This window comes from Cherax quadricarinatus, chromosome 26, assembly GCF_038502225.1.
Source record: "Cherax quadricarinatus isolate ZL_2023a chromosome 26, ASM3850222v1, whole genome shotgun sequence".
Lineage (NCBI taxonomy): Eukaryota > Metazoa > Arthropoda > Malacostraca > Decapoda > Parastacidae > Cherax > Cherax quadricarinatus.
This window is the reverse complement of record NC_091317.1, coordinates 14915061-14932576: the sequence shown is the minus strand read 5'-3', so window position 1 is coordinate 14932576 and position 17516 is coordinate 14915061. Positions and strand designations below refer to the sequence as shown.

The 17516-nt window shown below is 39.6% G+C and overlaps 1 protein-coding gene across 6 annotated transcripts in view; it reads right to left on the bottom strand.

Annotated features, from left to right (window-relative positions):
• Window positions 1-17516, bottom strand: part of LOC128691696 (erbin) — a 159659-nt gene that overhangs the window by 62853 nt on the left and 79290 nt on the right. For 4 of the 6 annotated variants that reach the window (XR_011392437.1, XM_070088807.1, XM_070088811.1 and 1 more), the window contains exons 10-13: window positions 15405-15706; window positions 8958-9260; window positions 8454-8804; window positions 1654-1777 (exon numbers count right to left, since the gene is read on the bottom strand). Coding sequence is in view for 5 of the 6 variants with exons in the window: in XM_070088807.1 (XP_069944908.1) it covers window positions 1654-1777; window positions 8454-8804; window positions 8958-9260; window positions 15405-15706 (1080 nt within the window). In the remaining variant the exon portion in view is untranslated. The remainder of the gene's footprint in view (window positions 1-1653; window positions 1778-8453; window positions 8805-8957; window positions 9261-15404; window positions 15707-17516) is intronic. The other 2 variants (XM_070088809.1, XM_070088812.1) reach the window with 2 other exon arrangements.

Here is a 17516-nt window from a genome sequence, read left to right as displayed (position 1 = left end):
TTTACTTACTTTATTGAAGATTGGTGATGGCATCTGGAAGATAGGGAGGAGGAGTGAGGGAGCTGGGATTAGTGTTTGGAAGGAGAATCCCCCTCCATAAGGACTTTAGGTATCAAAGCCCTCTCTGGGGTTACTTCGCTTCTCTGTCTTTTAATGCCACTAGGACCAGCTTGAGAGTCACTGGACCCCTGTCTCACAAAGTAACTGTCCACAGTCCTCTGTTTCTGGCATCTCTTTAAGATTTCCTTAAAATGGGACATGGTTCTGTCACTGAACTTGTTGCAAAGATGGCTTGTTTCAGCTTGCTCAGGGTGGTACTTCTCCACAAACATTTGGACATCATTCCACTTCTGTATTATTTCCTTCACATCTGTAGTGTTTCTCACTTTCTTTACCACAGGGGTAAAACTAGCAAGTTTTTGGGCCCATTGTAGCTCATTTCATAGTCCCACAAGCACTAAACACAATGAAATAATCGTAAAATGTTTGAATGAGAGCGCAAGTTAGTGTTCACTCAAGCATCAACAAAATCAGACTGGCTCACGGCGCCTGCGTAGGGATGCGGACAGAGCGGGCTGCCGGACAGGTTCGGTACCTGGCGGTTCGAAAATAGGGGCGAGTTCGATAATAGGGACAAAGTTGGTTGGAAAAATGGGTTCTATTTTCGAAGAGTTCGATAAGCGATACGTTCGAAATTTGAGGTTCCACTGTACTATGTAACTTTGCTACTTTTTGTATAAGATCAATATCTTTTTAAAAATGATTAATATATTTTACATCTTTCAATTACTGTTTTTAATCAATACTACCATTACAGCATGACCTCATTAACTTTGCATACAATATTTTTAACAAAATATTATTCTTGTCCTGCATTAACTTGCCATATTTAAAAAAATCTCTTCTGGGAGCTGCCAAGAGTTGCTCTTTGCTAATGACATGGTCCTTTTCCAAAGAGAATTTCATAGGCTGGTGGAGGATTTAATAGGGTAAGCAAAAGAATGAAATTTAAAGTGAGCATAGGGAAGAGCAAGGTGGTGAGAGCAACAATGAATCTAGGCAATCGAAGAGAGGATATCAGATTGGAGGGAGGGAGCATGGAAGAAATGTCCTCAGATATTTGGGAGTGGGCATAGAACAGAGAAGGGTAAAAAGGTGGGTGGTGAATTGAGGAATGTGTGGAGACAAAGAAATTTATCTATGGGTGTGAAGCACCTCCAATGCTTCCACCCTCCTCCTCTCTGCAACATTAAAAACTCCATGTTTCACACCCATATAACAGTGTTGGTACAATACCACTATATTCTGGTATGTTCCCTTTCTTGCCTCCATGGACAAGGTTCTCTCTCTCCATAGATGCTTCAATACACCACCCATCTTTCCCCCCTCCCTCATTACTTTTATGGCTCACTTCATCTTTCATAGAATGATAGATATTTCCTTCTTTGGGTTCAAAAGTGATTATTTCATGTAATATACACTCTCTTAGAAGCAGAAGTATTTTAAAGTTACTCTCTAAGCAAAATCACTGTCATGCTACAAAATATATGCACAAATACTGCATATTAAATATTAAACAATTATTATGTAGCATGTTCCAAAACATCTCTGGCTGAATTGAGCTGTTTTTTAAGAGACAGAATATGTACTCACTTTGCTGACTGGATGTCTTGCCATTGCTATACCCACTGTCACTCGAACTACTGGTGTCATTGGTCTCATCTTCTGCTACTGCTGCTATTGCAGCACCAACACAATGTGAGGCAGCTGAACTCTGCTATGGAGTAAGACAAATTTATTCTACAAACAATACTATGATTACACCATTTATCATACATGTATTTGCAGTTTGGAGGGATATGTTGTGTATCTTTATACGTATATGCTTCTAAACTGTTGTATTCTGAGCACCTCTGCAAAAACAGTGATTATGTATGAGCGAGGTGAAAGTGTTTAAATGATGATGAAAGTATTTACTTTTTGGGGATTTTCTTTCTTTTCGGGTCACCCTGCCTCGGTGGGAGAAGGCTGACTTGTTAAAAAAAAAAAAAAAAAAAAAAAGTATTTGCATGAAACTCAGTTACCTACAGGAAGGTCTTTTAACATTAAACACTTACTTTACATTTAAGTTCTATACACTCGCTTTACATTTAAGTTCTGTGTAATACCATTACACAAATACTTCCTCAAAATGTCTTTTCTCTTTATACAGTGGACCCCCGACTTACGATGTCCTCAACCTACGTTAAAACCGTTGAAAGACTCGACTTACATCATTCGTCCCGTACGCGTCCACGCATCTGTCTGGCCTGAGTGCCTCAACTGAGCTAGTGTGACATTGTTTACAAGCCGGGGCGGACATGGTTGCACGCATACATTCGATAAATTTTGTATTATTCCAGTGTTTTTAGTGCTTGTAACTGCTAAATAAGCCATCACGGGCCCAAAGAAAGCTTCTAGTGCCAACCCTGTGGTAAAAAGGGTGAGAAATACTATCATACCACGGTCAGGTGCTGCTGCACCACGGTCAGGTGCTGCTGCACCACGGTCACCTGCTGCTGCTGCTGTAGCACCATCAGCTGCTGCTGCACCATGGTGAGCTGTATTACTCGAAGATGTGGAGACTGTTATTGGTGTGGCTTATTGAGAATACCAAGAAACAATTAACCCCAGAGGGTTAGCCACCCAGGATAACCCAAGAAAGTCAGTGTGTCATCGAGGACTGTCTAACTTATTTCCATTGGGGTCCTTAACCCTTTCAGGGTCCGTCCCGTAGATCTACGGCTTTACGGTGAGTGTCCAAACCGTAGATCTACGCCATGAGCTCAGCTCACTCTGATAAACTGTGAGTGGTACATTTGGGCCTAGATATGAGAGAATACATCTATGTGGTATGTGTGCACCACATAAAACAGATCCTGCAGCACACTGTGTATGATGAGAGAAAAAAACTGAAATCATGATTTTTCGATTAAAACAGCAACTTTGCAGTGTTTTTTCGTATGTTTTTTATAGTTGTATTTGCGATTTCTTGGTCTCATTTGATAGAATGGAAGACATATTACAGAAATAGAGATGATTTTGATTGGTTTTAGCACTGGAAATGGCTTGAAACTGAGCTCAAAGTAGCGGAAGTGTTAAATTTTTGCCGATATTCAAGAGTAAACAAACGACCTCACACGTCTAATACATGTCAGCTGGTGGGTCTAGTATACATTCACAAATATGGTGATGATATTTATACAATTATTACAGTATTGCATAACAGTGAATCTTCTATTTTTTGGTGTGAATAAAAATTCATTATGTGAATAAAAAATCAAAATGGAATTTATTTGTAAAGCCTCAAAACATAACTAATGAACAGAGGAAATGTTAGTTTAGTGCCAGGAATACCTACATTGTTTATTCTGGACCCTATTTTGAAATTGGAATATTTTGAACTTTGTGTTAAATTGGCCAAATTAACAATTTCCGATCACTTTATTTTGTAGTTGAAACAGTTGACTTGGCGATTTCTTGTGCTCAATCGATAGAATAGAAGTAATACTAGTGAAATAGCTAAGAATTTGATTGATTGGAATAATGTAATTGGCCTAAATTGGGAGTCAAAGTCGGCAAAATCGCCGATTCGTAAACATCGCTGACACATCAAAATTCGCGAGAGCATAATTTCGTCAATTTTCCACCAAATTTCGTACTTTTTGTTTTATTACCTTCACAAAAAGATTCTCTACGATTTCATAAGAAAAAATAACAAATTTTTTGTTTTTTAAATTCTTGGACACTGGTGCGTGACTCCAGATTTGGGCCTTGGACCCTGAAAGGGTTAATCTTGTCCCCCAGGATGAGACCAACACCAGTCGACTAACATCCAGGTGAACAGGAAAAAAATGCCTGGAACTAGTGGTCATATTGGTGAATTTAAGGCCAGCAAAGGTTGGTTTGAGAGATTTAAGAATCGTAGTAGCATACACAGTGTGATAAGGCCTGTTCTGGAAGAAAATGCCAAACAGGACCTACAGTACTCAAGAGGAAAAGGCACTCCCAAGACACAGTATCTCATCACTCATCAATACATCTTCAATAAAGGTAAGTGTCATTTATTCTTCATTTATTACTCTAGTACATGCACAATATATATACGTATTGTGCATGTATCCTTCTTTTTGTGTGTAGGAATGTGTATATTTCACATGGTAAAAAATTTTTTTTTTCATACTTTTCAATAAAGGTAAGTGTCATTTATTCTTCATTTATTACTCTAGTACATGCACAATATATATATGTATTGTGCATGTATCCTTCTTTTTGTGTGTAGGAATGTGTATATTTCACATGGTAAAAAAAAATTTTTTTCATACTTTTGGGTGTCTTGAACGGATTAATTTGATTTCTATTATTTCTCACGGGGAAAATAATTCGGCATATGATAATTTCGTCTTACAATGTGCTCTCAGGAACGGATTAATATCATAAGTCGGGGGTCCACTGTATTTTGAATTTTCTATTCTTTGTCTCGTCCTTCTCCTATTCAAATACAAAATGTTAAAAAAAAAAACGCAACCCATGGAGAATGTATATACTATTGTAGCCCATTTTTTTTTGTTTCAGTGATCACTAAGTAAAAGAATAGGGTTCACATTATTAAATTTTTAAACAAACACTGTGTAGAATCAGAGCAACATCCAACATAGAGAGACATTAAAACAAGTGTTCAATATAATATGATTTGTCATTTACATATACAATTACTAAAAAAGAGAAGAAGAAAAACTTTATAAAACTGGGTTGCTTAAATGTGCGTGGATGTAGTGCGGATGACAAGAAACAGATGATTGCTGATGTTATGAATGAAAAGAAGTTGGATGTCCTGGCCCTAAGCGAAACAAAGCTGAAGGGGGTAGGAGAGTTTCAGTGGGGGGAAATAAATGGGATTAAATCTGGAGTATCTGAGAGAGTTAGAGCAAAGGAAGGGGTAGCAGTAATGTTAAATGATCAGTTATGGAAGGAGAAAAGAGAATATGAATGTGTAAATTCAAGAATTATGTGGATTAAAGTAAAGGTTGGATGCGAGAAGTGGGTCATAATAAGTGTGTATGCACCTGGAGAAGAGAGGAATGCAGAGGAGAGAGAGAGATTTTGGGAGATGTTAAGTGAATGTATAGGAGCCTTTGAACCAAGTGAGAGAGTAATTGTGGTAGGGGACTTGAATGCTAAAGTAGGAGAAACTTTTAGAGAGGGTGTGGTAGGTAAGTTTGGGGTGCCAGGTGTAAATGATAATGGGAGCCCTTTGATTGAACTTTGTATAGAAAGGGGTTTAGTTATAGGTAATACATATTTTAAGAAAAAGAGGATAAATAAGTATACACGATATGATGTAGGGCGAAATGACAGTAGTTTGTTGGATTATGTATTGGTAGATAAAAGACTGTTGAGTAGACTTCAGGATGTACATGTTTATAGAGGGGCCACAGATATATCAGATCACTTTCTAGTTGTAGCTACACTGAGAGTAAAAGGTAGATGGGATACAAGGAGAATAGAAGCATCAGGGAAGAGAGAGGTGAAGGTTTATAAACTAAAAGAGGAGGCAGTTAGGGTAAGATATAAACAGCTATTGGAGGATAGATGGGCTAATGAGAGCATAGGCAATGGGGTCGAAGAGGTATGGGGTAGGTTTAAAAATGTAGTGTTAGAGTGTTCAGCAGAAGTTTGTGGTTACAGGAAAGTGGGTGCAGGAGGGAAGAGGAGCGATTGGTGGAATGATGATGTAAAGAGAGTAGTAAGGGAGAAAAAGTTAGCATATGAGAAGTTTTTACAAAGTAGAAGTGATGCAAGGAGGGAAGAGTATATGGAGAAAAAGAGAGAAGTTAAGAGAGTGGTGAAGCAATGTAAAAAGAGAGCAAATGAGAGAGTGGGTGAGATGTTATCAACAAATTTTGTTGAAAATAAGAAAAAGTTTTGGAGTGAGATTAACAAGTTAAGAAAGCCTAGAGAACAAATGGATTTGTCAGTTAAAAATAGGAGAGGAGAGTTATTAAATGGAGAGTTAGAGGTATTGGGAAGATGGAAGGAATATTTTGAGGAATTGTTAAATGTTGATGAAGATAGGGAGGCTGTGATTTCGTGTATAGGGCAAGGAGGAATAACATCTTGTAGGAGTGAGGAAGAGCCAGTTGTGAGTGTGGGGGAAGTTCGTGAGGCAGTAGGTAAAATGAAAGGGGGTAAGGCAGCCGGGATTGATGGGATAAAGATAGAAATGTTAAAAGCAGGTGGGGATATAGTTTTGGAGTGGTTGGTGCAATTATTTAATAAATGTATGGAAGAGGGTAAGGTACCTAGGGATTGGCAGAGAGCATGCATAGTTCCTTTGTATAAAGGCAAAGGGGATAAAAGAGAGTGCAAAAATTATAGGGGGATAAGTCTGTTGAGTGTACCTGGTAAAGTGTATGGTAGAGTTATAATTGAAAGAATTAAGAATAAGACGGAGAATAGGATAGCAGATGAACAAGGAGGCTTTAGGAAAGGTAGGGGGTGTGTGGACCAGGTGTTTACAGTGAAACATATAAGTGAACAGTATTTAGATAAGGCTAAAGAGGTCTTTGTGGCATTTATGGATTTGGAAAAGGCGTATGACAGGGTGGATAGGGGGGCAATGTGGCAGATGTTGCAAGTGTATGGTGTAGGAGGTAGGTTACTGAAAGCAGTGAAGAGTTTTTACGAGGATAGTGAGGCTCAAGTTAGAGTATGTAGGAAAGAGGGAAATTTTTTCCCAGTAAAAGTAGGCCTTAGACAAGGATGTGTGATGTCACCGTGGTTGTTTAATATATTTATAGATGGGGTTGTAAGAGAAGTAAATGCGAGGGTCTTGGCAAGAGGCGTGGAGTTAAAAGATAAAGAATCACACACAAAGTGGGAGTTGTCACAGCTGCTCTTTGCTGATGACACTGTGCTCTTGGGAGATTCTGAAGAGAAGTTGCAGAGATTGGTGGATGAATTTGGTAGGGTGTGCAAAAGAAGAAAATTAAAGGTGAATACAGGAAAGAGTAAGGTTATGAGGATAACAAAAAGATTAGGTGACGAAAGATTGAATATCAGATTGGAGGGAGAGAGTATGGAGGAGGTGAACGTATTCAGATATTTGGGAGTGGACGTGTCAGCGGATGGGTCTATGAAAGATGAGGTGAATCATAGAATTGATGAGGGAAAAAGAGTGAGTGGTGCACTTAGGAGTCTGTGGAGACAAAGAACTTTGTCCTTGGAGGCAAAGAGGGGAATGTATGAGAGTATAGTTTTACCAACGCTCTTATATGGGTGTGAAGCGTGGGTGATGAATGTTGCAGCGAGGAGAAGGCTGGAGGCAGTGGAGATGTCATGTCTGAGGGCAATGTGTGGTGTGAATATAATGCAGAGAATTCGTAGTTTGGAAGTTAGGAGGAGGTGCGGGATTACCAAAACTGTTGTCCAGAGGGCTGAGGAAGGGTTGTTGAGGTGGTTCGGACATGTAGAGAGAATGGAGCGAAACAGAATGACTTCAAGAGTGTATCAGTCTGTAGTGGAAGGAAGGCGGGGTAGGGGTCGGCCTAGGAAGGGTTGGAGGGAGGGGGTAAAGGAGGTTTTGTGTGCGAGGGGCTTGGACTTCCAGCAGGCATGCGTGAGCGTGTTTGATAGGAGTGAATGGAGACAAATGGTTTTTAATACTTGACGTGCTGTTGGAGTGTGAGCAAAGTAACATTTATGAAGGGATTCAGGGAAACCGGCAGGCCGGACTTGAGTCCTGGAGATGGGAAGTACAGTGCCTGCACTCTGAAGGAGGGGTGTTAATGTTGCAGTTTAAAAACTGTAGTGTAAAGCACCCTTCTGGCAAGACAGTGATGGAGTGAATGATGGTGAAAGTTTTTCTTTTTCGGGCCACCCTGCCTTGGTGGGAATCGGCCGGTGTGATAATAAAAAAAAAAAAAAAAAAAAATTTATGTGAAAACCTTAATGGCCAACTTACAAATAAACATGTATTCTCTATTGGTAGCATCTCATTTTTTTTTATCATCCTATACAATACAGTACTCTAAACATATTTCATTATTCCTTCAAACCACTTGTCTCCACTTACTCCAAAACTTACTTTATACCCACTTCCTTAGGCTTCCTGAGATGACCCCTTTCCTCTTCCTTCCTTTGTTCCTTCCATAAGGCTTTTGTTTCTCACTCATATGGCATGACAGTAGTAAGGTAATATTCTTTATTCCATTTGTCAGAGCTCAGTTATTCTCACTGTTAGAGGTACCCAAAGGAGGTATATGACATAAGAAGCCTTTTGCTTCACACTCATGTGATATGATGGTAATACTTCCCTGGATGGTTAATGTTCACCAATCTACTACCTGATATATAGATTTAAAGGCTATTTTAATTACAACACACTTAGAACTTTAAAAGAATGACATGTATACCTGTTTTGATTCCGAGATCTCTTTAACAGGTCCATTACTGCTCTCAAGTCCACCAGGACATAAAGAAGCATCCACACTAGATTCATTAAAGTCTGCAGCATGCCTTGACATCACAGCAGCTATATGATATGGGGGTGGTTTCTTGATGCGCTTATCGAATGAATCGCCTGTCAATTCTCCTTCTACTGTAACTGGTAAGGTAGCTGAATTAGTAGCTTCTGGGCATGACAGCATGGAAGACTCAGCTGCAGATGGGGTAGTTCGTTGTGATTTACAGTCCTCCACACTGGATGCCAAAGATTTGTTAGGATCAGTAACTGCTTTTTCCCGAGACTGGGTCATTGCAACAACCTGTAGGAAACGAGTTTTGTTTATCCCTCAGCTTCAAATTATACTTGAAGAATTGCACACAGATGGTTAGATTTGTTATTTCTTCTATACATTGACACTATCTAGCATTACTCAAGCCACTACAGTACTATCAGTGACAAACATTTTTATTACCTCCGCATATCCACAAACTTTTCTATCTCCAGTGGCACAGGGATGGTTTGTAGCCACAGAGGTAATATTCTTTGTTCCATTTGTCAGGGTGAAGTTTTTTTCATTATTCGAGATACTCAAAGCAGGTATATTTCCATAAGTGTTACGAACATTGCGAGCCTCACGTAAAAGTGGACGTTCCTCAGCTTGAGGCTCTATTACTGTTAATGGTGAGCTTATTTCCTCTGATTCTATTGAATCATCAAGAGGGTATGCATTACTAGACTGATCTAACAATGGCTGCTTCAGCTCACTCCCTATTCCCTGAAATAGAAAAATCAAGAATTCAATACAGTTTAAATAATGAACATTACACACAAATAGATGTACAATAACCCATTCATCAATAGTTACTGATATGAAAGTATAGAGATATGAAATGGTTTTAAATGCTTGGTTAAGGATTTATAATAAGACTGACAAGAATTTGATATACAGTGGTACCTCGCCATATGTCTGCTTTGGAATAAGTCCAACTTGGTATATGTCCTGTTTGGACACAAAAATTTTTGCTTGGTATACAACCTTTGTTTGGAATATAACTTGCATGCTAGAACTCGTATGGGTCAAAATGAGTTACGACACAGCACACTACCCTTGTTTACCTCTCTCTCTAGACAAAGCCAAGATACTGTCTCTCTAAGCAGGTCCATGGGTCTGGATGTGAGTGATGGTGATGTGGAAGAGTTAGTGGAGAGGCACAGGGAAGAGCTGACCACTGAGAAGCTGCAGGAACTTGAGGAGGAGGAGCACAAGATTAACCCTTTGACTGTTTCGGTCGTATATATACGTCTTATTAGCCAATGTAGATGTACATCTGTCAAAAATTCTACCGGCTTCAAATCAAATGGGAAAAAGCTGGTAGGTCCACATGTGAGAGAATGGATCTGTGTGGTCAGTATAAAAAAAAAATCCTGCAGCATGTAGTGCATGGGAAAAAAAAAATTCCGACCATGTTTCTGGATTAAAACGCTGACTTTGAGGTGTATTTTCGTATAGTATTTATGGTTGTAGTATTGTTTGGTCTCATTTGATGGAATGGAAAACATATTATAGAAACAGAAGTGATGTTGCTTGGTTTTATTATGAAAAGGATCTTGAAATGGAGCTCAAAATAAAGGAAATGTTTGATTTTTGCCAATGTTCAAGAGTAAACAAATGATGTCATTGTCCAATAAATGTCCAACTATCTATTCTAATATGTAGTCACGAATGGGTTGATGTTATTTATACAATTATTACAATATTGCAGTAGTCTGCATAACAGTAAATCTTCTATTTTTTGTGTGAATAAAAATTCAAAATCGAAAGCAAGAGTATTATAACGGGGGCCTGGAGTCGTGACTGATGAACAGAGAAAATGTTATTTTAGTACTAGGAATGTCTGCACTGTTCATTTTGGACCCTATTTTGAAACTGATGTATTTTTTATGTGCATGAAATTGGCCAAATTGCCAATTTCTGACCACTTTATTGGGAAGTTGAAATCAGTAAGCGGCAGTTTCTTGTACTCAATTGATAGAACAAATGGAGTTCTAAAGAAATAGCTATGAGTTTGGTCAACTGGAACAATGGAATTGGCCAAAAATAGGACTCAAAGTGGGTGAAATCGCCAATGTGTAAATGTCGCTGAGGTCGCTAACTTCACGAGAGCGTGATTCTGTAAGTTTTATTTCAAATTTTGTACTTTTGATGTCATTATCATCGGGAAAAGATTCTCTATCATTTCATCAGAAAAAATAATTTTTTTTTTTCAAACATTTTGCGACACCAGGAGACACTTCAGGATTTGGGGTTGCGACAGTCAAAGGGTTAAGATGGACGTACTCTCTTCAGGCTCGGAAGAGGAGACAGAGGAAGCCCCTACTTCATTAATCAAGGAAATCTTTGCCAAATGGATTGACATCAAAAACTTTGCAGAGAAGTACCACCTCAACAAAGCCCAAGTAAGTCGTAATAGCACTGTCTGGAATGACCAGACAATGTCACATTTCCGAAACATCCCGAGGAGAAGGCAGAAACAAAGTTCTTACGACAGATTTTTAGTAAAAGTCAAACCTGGTGAACCTCAACCAGGTCCAAATAGGGAAAAAAGACAGCAATGAGAAGGGGACTCTCCTTCCAAACAATAACATTTCCTCCTCCTCCCTTCTCAGCACTATCCAAGTAGGCACTATACTCTTATCAGCAAAGCAAAGTGAGGTTAAATTTGCATTTATTTTATCTAATTCTTTTGTATTTATGTTACGTATTTTAGTATTAAGCAGTGTTTAAATTATTTTATACAACCCCATCAATGTATAATATGCCAACAACAATAGGATTTTTTCATGGGAACGGATTAATCGTTTTTCCCTATACTATTTCTTATGGGAAAATTCATTTGGTATACGTCCTGTATGGTATAAGTCGAAGATCGTGAAATGGATTGAGGATATATATCGAGGTACCACTGTATGTAATTTTTTGTGTATGGGTTCTAATAAACCATTAGGAATACAAACTTGCTTTTCCTCCTAAACTACCAGTTTTAAAAGCTAGGTACCACCTAACTCGATGGCCCCATTCTACCTTCTGTTTTCTATTAGGAATGCTTGCTTACCCATGATCAGGTCTAACCCAACAACATTAGCCACTCTTATACCAGGCTGATTTATAGTGCCCCTATTTTGTCTGGTGATCTATTGGAAGCTTTTCAGCAGAGGCACTAGGGCTCCTCTAATAAATACATTTATCCCAACAAACGAAGCCATCTCTTACGTACCAGAAACAAAGAAATGGGACCATTTCAGTTCTGAAACTTAAAATCCCATGCTCAAAGAATCAGACGGCTTCCTCTGCGGGGCTATAGAAAAGACTAGGAGGGAGACTGGGAAAGCAATGCATATTCTGCAGAAACTTCATTTTTTTTTTTGTCATGAACTGATCCTTTATTGCCAATTTTCTTTTGACTTGGCTGTAAAGAAGCTTTAGTTCTCCTTCTGTTCTTACCTCAAGCATCCCCAGACAGCTCATAAATTTAGGACTTTGCTAAAAGATCATCTTATCTCACAATATTAACCAAATCAACCAAAAAAATCTGCTAATTAGTTTTATTATGTGACCTCCTGGCTTTTAATTCTGCCAATCCATAAAATATTACCACCTGCACCATTATTTGTAAGGTAGATTTTGTGTGCAATTTCAAGATTATTTTACCGGACCCTACTCCACCTTACTACCTCTCACTTGTATTAAGTTTAATAAGATTGTAAAACAGTTAACCACTACTTCTTGTCTTGTTTTAAGTATAGTTACTATGTACTATTATCTTATCAAGTTTTAATTAGTTACTTTGTATTAGGATTAGTTTGCCCAAAAATGCCTCGGCATGATAGTAAATACCTTTGTATGTAGCAAATCAAAATGGTAATTACACATTGTAACCTTTACAAAGAAATAAACTTTACTTACTCATGTTGCTGGCAGAATCATGGTTTTTTATAGCATCCTGTAATACCTCCCTGAAAGTATGTAAAAACTACCTCCTTTTTACATTTTGGTGGAAGAATTTAACAATTTCACAGGTGGACTGTTCTCTGAATTCCTCGTTCCACTAAGTGTCAGAAAACATCTCATTCTCTCAGTTATCTTTCCTGAATATCAGTGGCTTTTCTATTTTGAATTTTTTTTTTTCAACAAGTCGGCAGTCTCCCACCGAGGCAGGGTGACCCAAAAAAGAAAATCCCCAAAAAGAAAATACTTTCATCATCATTCAACACTTTCACCACACTCACACATTATCACTGTTTTTACAGAGGTGCTCAGAATACAACAGTTTAGAAGCATATACGTATAAAGATACACAACATATCCCTCCAAACTGCCAATATCCCAACCTCCTCCTTTAAAGTGCAGGCATTGTACTTCCCATTTCCAGGACTCAAGTCCGACTATATGAAAATAACCGGTTTCCCTGATTTTTTTTTTTTTTCAACAAGTCGGCCGTCTCCCACCGAGGCAGGGTGACCCAAAAACAAGAAAGAAAATCCCCAAAAAGAAAATACTTTCATCATCATTCAACACTTTCACCACACTCACACATTATCACTGTTTTTGCAGAGGTGCTCAGAATACAACAGTTTAGAAGCATACACATATAAAGATACACAACATATCCCTCCAAACTGCCAATATCCCAAACCCCTCCTTTAAAGTACAGGCATTGTACTTCCCATTTCCAGGACTCAAGTCCGACTATATGAAAATAACCGGTTTCCCTGAATCCCTTCACTAAATATTACCCTGCTCACACTCCAACAGATCATCAGGTCCCAAGTACCATTCGTCTCCATTCACTCCTATCTAACACGCTCACGCACGCTTGCTGGAAGTCCAAGCCCCTTGCCCACAAAACCTCCTTTACCCCCTCTCTCCAACTCTTTCGAGGACGACCCCTACCCCGCCTTCCTTCCCCTATAGATTTATATGCTTTCCATGTCATTCTACTTTGATCCATTCTCTCTAAATGACCAAACCACCTCAACAACCCCTCTTCTGCCCTCTGACTAATACTTTTATTAACTCCACACCTTTTCCTAATTTCCACACTCCGAATTTTCTGCATAATATTTACACCACACATTGCCCTTAAACAGGACATCTCCACTGCCTCCAACCGTCTCCTCGCTGCTGCATTTACCACCCAAGCTTCACACCCATATAAGCGTGTTGGTACTACTATACTTTCATACATTCCCTTCTTTGCCTCCATAGATAACGTTTTTTGACTCCACATATACCTCAATGCACCACTCACCTTTTTTCCTTCATCAATTCTATGATTAACCTCATCCTTCATAAATCCATCCGCCGACACATCAACTCCCAACTATCTGAAAACATTCACTTCTTCCATACTCCTCCTCCCCAATTTGATATCCAATTTTTCTTTATCTAAATCATTTGATACCCTCATCACCTTACTCTTTTCTATGTTCACTTTCAACTTTCTACCTTTACACACATTCCCAAACTCATCCACTAACCTTTGCAATTTTTCTTTAGAATCTCCCATAAGCACAGTATCATCAGCAAAAAGTAACTGTGTCAATTCCCATTTTGAATTTGATTCCCCATAATTTAATCCCACCCCTCTCCCGAACACCCTAGCATTTACTTCTTTTACAACCCCATCTATAAATATATTAAACAACCATGGTGACATTACACATCCCTGTCTAAGACCTACTTTTACCGGGAAGTAGTCTCCCTCTCTTCTACACACCCTAACCTGAGACTCACTATCCTCATAAAAACTCTTTACAGCATATAGTAACTTACCACCTATTCCATATACTTGCAACATCTGCCACATTGCTCCTCTATCCACTCTATCGTATGCCTTTTCTAAATCCATAAATGCAATAAAAACTTCCCTACCTTTATCTAAATACTGTTCACATATATGCTTCAATGTAAACACTTGATCTACACATCCCCTACCCACTCTGAAACCTCCTTGCTCATCCGCAATCCTACATTCTGTCTTACCTCTAATTCTTTCAATAATAACCCTACCATACACTTTTCCTGGTATACTCAGTAAACTTATTCCTCTATAATTTTTACAATCTCTTTTGTCCCCTTTCCCTTTATATAAAGGGACTATACATGCTCTCTGCCAATCCCTAGGTACCTTCCCCTCTTTCATACATTTATTAAACAAAAGTACCAACCACTCCAACACTATATCCACCCCCTGCTGTCATGATCCCATCAGTTCCAGCAGCTTTACCCCCTTTCATTCTACATAATGCCTCACGTACCTCCCCCACACTTATATTCTGCTCTTCTTCACTCCTAAAAGATTGTAAACCTCCCTGACCAGTGCATGAAATTACCGCCTCCCTTTCTTCCTTAACATTTAAAAGTTCCTCAAAATATTCTCCCCATCTACCTAATACCTCCATCTCCCCATCTACTAACTCCCCTACTCTGTTTTTAACTGACAAATCCATACTTTCCCTATGCTTTCTTAACTTGTTTAACTCACTCCAAAATTTTTTCTTATTTTCATTAAAATTTCTTGACAGTGCCTCTCCCACTCTATCATCTGCTCTCCTTTTGCACTCTCTCACCACTCTCTTCACCTTATGAAATATACTACAGTAAAATGCAAGTATCAAATAACTGAAAAATGAGATCAAGGCAACAAGACCCAAGATATATACTTCCTTCAACCATCTCCATTTGTTTTACAGAAATATTTCCCAAATCAGCATATGCCAACCAAAAACAGAAGATACATGTAGTTGAATTAAGCCAAGAGAAAGGGATACTTTCCTAAACATTTTTAACCCTTAAAATATTTGCTCACATTGTGACTGCCATATATGACAGAGGTTTACCTTACCATTATTCTCTTACCTTTCTGGACGAATCTGTGTCTGTTTCATCCTTGGTAGATGCAATTATGTTTGATGATGAAGTTTTACTGGAATCCTGACTACGCCCAAGCACAAACTGACGAGCTGAATCCTTTTGCAAGCTGTGTAAATTACGAGCATGTTTTGCCAATGCCTTTAGTTCTTTTGGGTATGGTGTTGGGGCGCGCATTAAGCGGCCTGGTTTATCAACATCACCATCAAAGGCAAACTTAATGAGTGTTTTGGCCCGTCGCTGTTCCTCCCAGCTTTGACCCGGGAAAGTATCAGCTTCAACCACGTTTTCTGTAAATTACACATCATTTCAATTTTTTATTAACACGCCAGCCATCTGCCACCTAGGCAGCAGTAATAATTATTATTCAAGCCTACCAAGAAACGGAGTTGCATAGTACACATACAAACATACATAAATGTGTGTGCATGCAGGCAGGTAGGATGGTGGGAAGGGGGAGGGGGTTTTGTGAGCGTGTGTGCTCACCTATTTGTGGTGCAGGGGTTGAGTCATAGCTCCTGGTCCTGCCTCTTCACTGATCATTACTGTGTCCTTTCTCTCCCTGCTCCATGAACATTATCAAACCTTGTCTTAAAACTATGTATGGTTCCTGCCACCACTATGTCACTTTCCAGACTATTCAACTTCCTGACAACTCTATGACTGAAGAAATACTTTGTATGTGTGTGTGTGTGTGTGTGTGTGTGTGTGTGTGTGTACTCACCTAATTGTACTCACCTAATTGTGGTTGCAGGGGTCGAGACTCAGCTCCTGTCCCCGCCTCTTCACTGATTGCTACTAGGTCCTCTCTCTCTCTCTCTGCTTCCTGAGCTTTATCATACCTCTTCTTAAAACTATGTATGGTTCCTGCCTCCACTACTTCACTTGCTAAACCTTTGTAATTTCTCTAACTTCTTGACATGCTTGACCAGGTGTGGGTTCCAGACTGGTGCTGCATACTCCAGTATGGGCCTAACATACACAGTGTACAGTGTCCTGAACGATTCCTTATTTAGGTATCGGAACGCTATTCTCAGGTTTGCCAGGCACCCGTATGCTGCAGCAGTTATTTGGTTGATGTGTGCCTCCGGTGACGTGCTCGGTGTTATGATCACCCTGAGGTCTTTCTCCCTGAGTGAGGTCTGTAGTCTTTGTCCACCTAGCCTATACTCTGTCTGGGGTCTTCTTTGCCCCTCCCCAATCTTCATGACTTTGCATTTGGCAGGATTAAATTCGAGAAGCCAGTTTCTGGACCACATGTCCAGCCTGTCTAGGTCTCTTTGCAGTCCTGCCTCATCCTCATCCGATTTAATTCTTCTCGTCAACTTCACATCGTCTGCGAATAGGGACACTTCAGAGTCTATTCCTTCCATCATGTCATTCGCATATATCAAAAATAGCACTGGCCCTAGAACTGACCCCTGTGGGACCCCGCTCGTCACAGGCGCCCACTGTGATACCTCTTCACGTACCATGACTCGTTGCTGCCTCCCTGTCAGGTATTCCCTGATCCACTGCAGTGCCCTCCCTGTTACATGTGCCTGATCCTTCAGCTTCTGCACTAATCTCTTATGGGGAACTGTGTCAAAGGCCTTCCTGCAGTCTAGGAAAACGCAATTAACCCACCCCTCTCTCTCGTGTCTTACTTCTGTTACCTTGTCATAAAACTCCAGGAGGTTTGTGATACAAGATTTGCCTTCTATGAACCCATGCTGGTTTTCATTTATAATCTTGTTCCGTTCCAGGTGTTCGACCACTCTCCTCCTGATAATCTTCTCCATGACTTTGCACACAATACATGTCAGAGAGACAGGTCTGTAGTTTAGCGCCTCATTTCTGTTTCCTTTCTTAAATATGGGGACTACATTTGCTGTCTTCCATTTCTCAGGTAGTTGCCCAGTTTCAAGGATGTGTTGAAGATTGTGGTTAGAGGCACGCACAGCATCTCTGCTCCTTCTCTAAGGGCCCATGGGGAGATGTTGTCCGGTCCCATCGCCTTTGAGGTATCAAGGTCACTTAGCAGCTTCTTCACCTCCTCCTCGGTTGTTCGTATGTCATCCAACACTTGGTGGTATATTCCCTCTTGATGTTCCCTTCTGT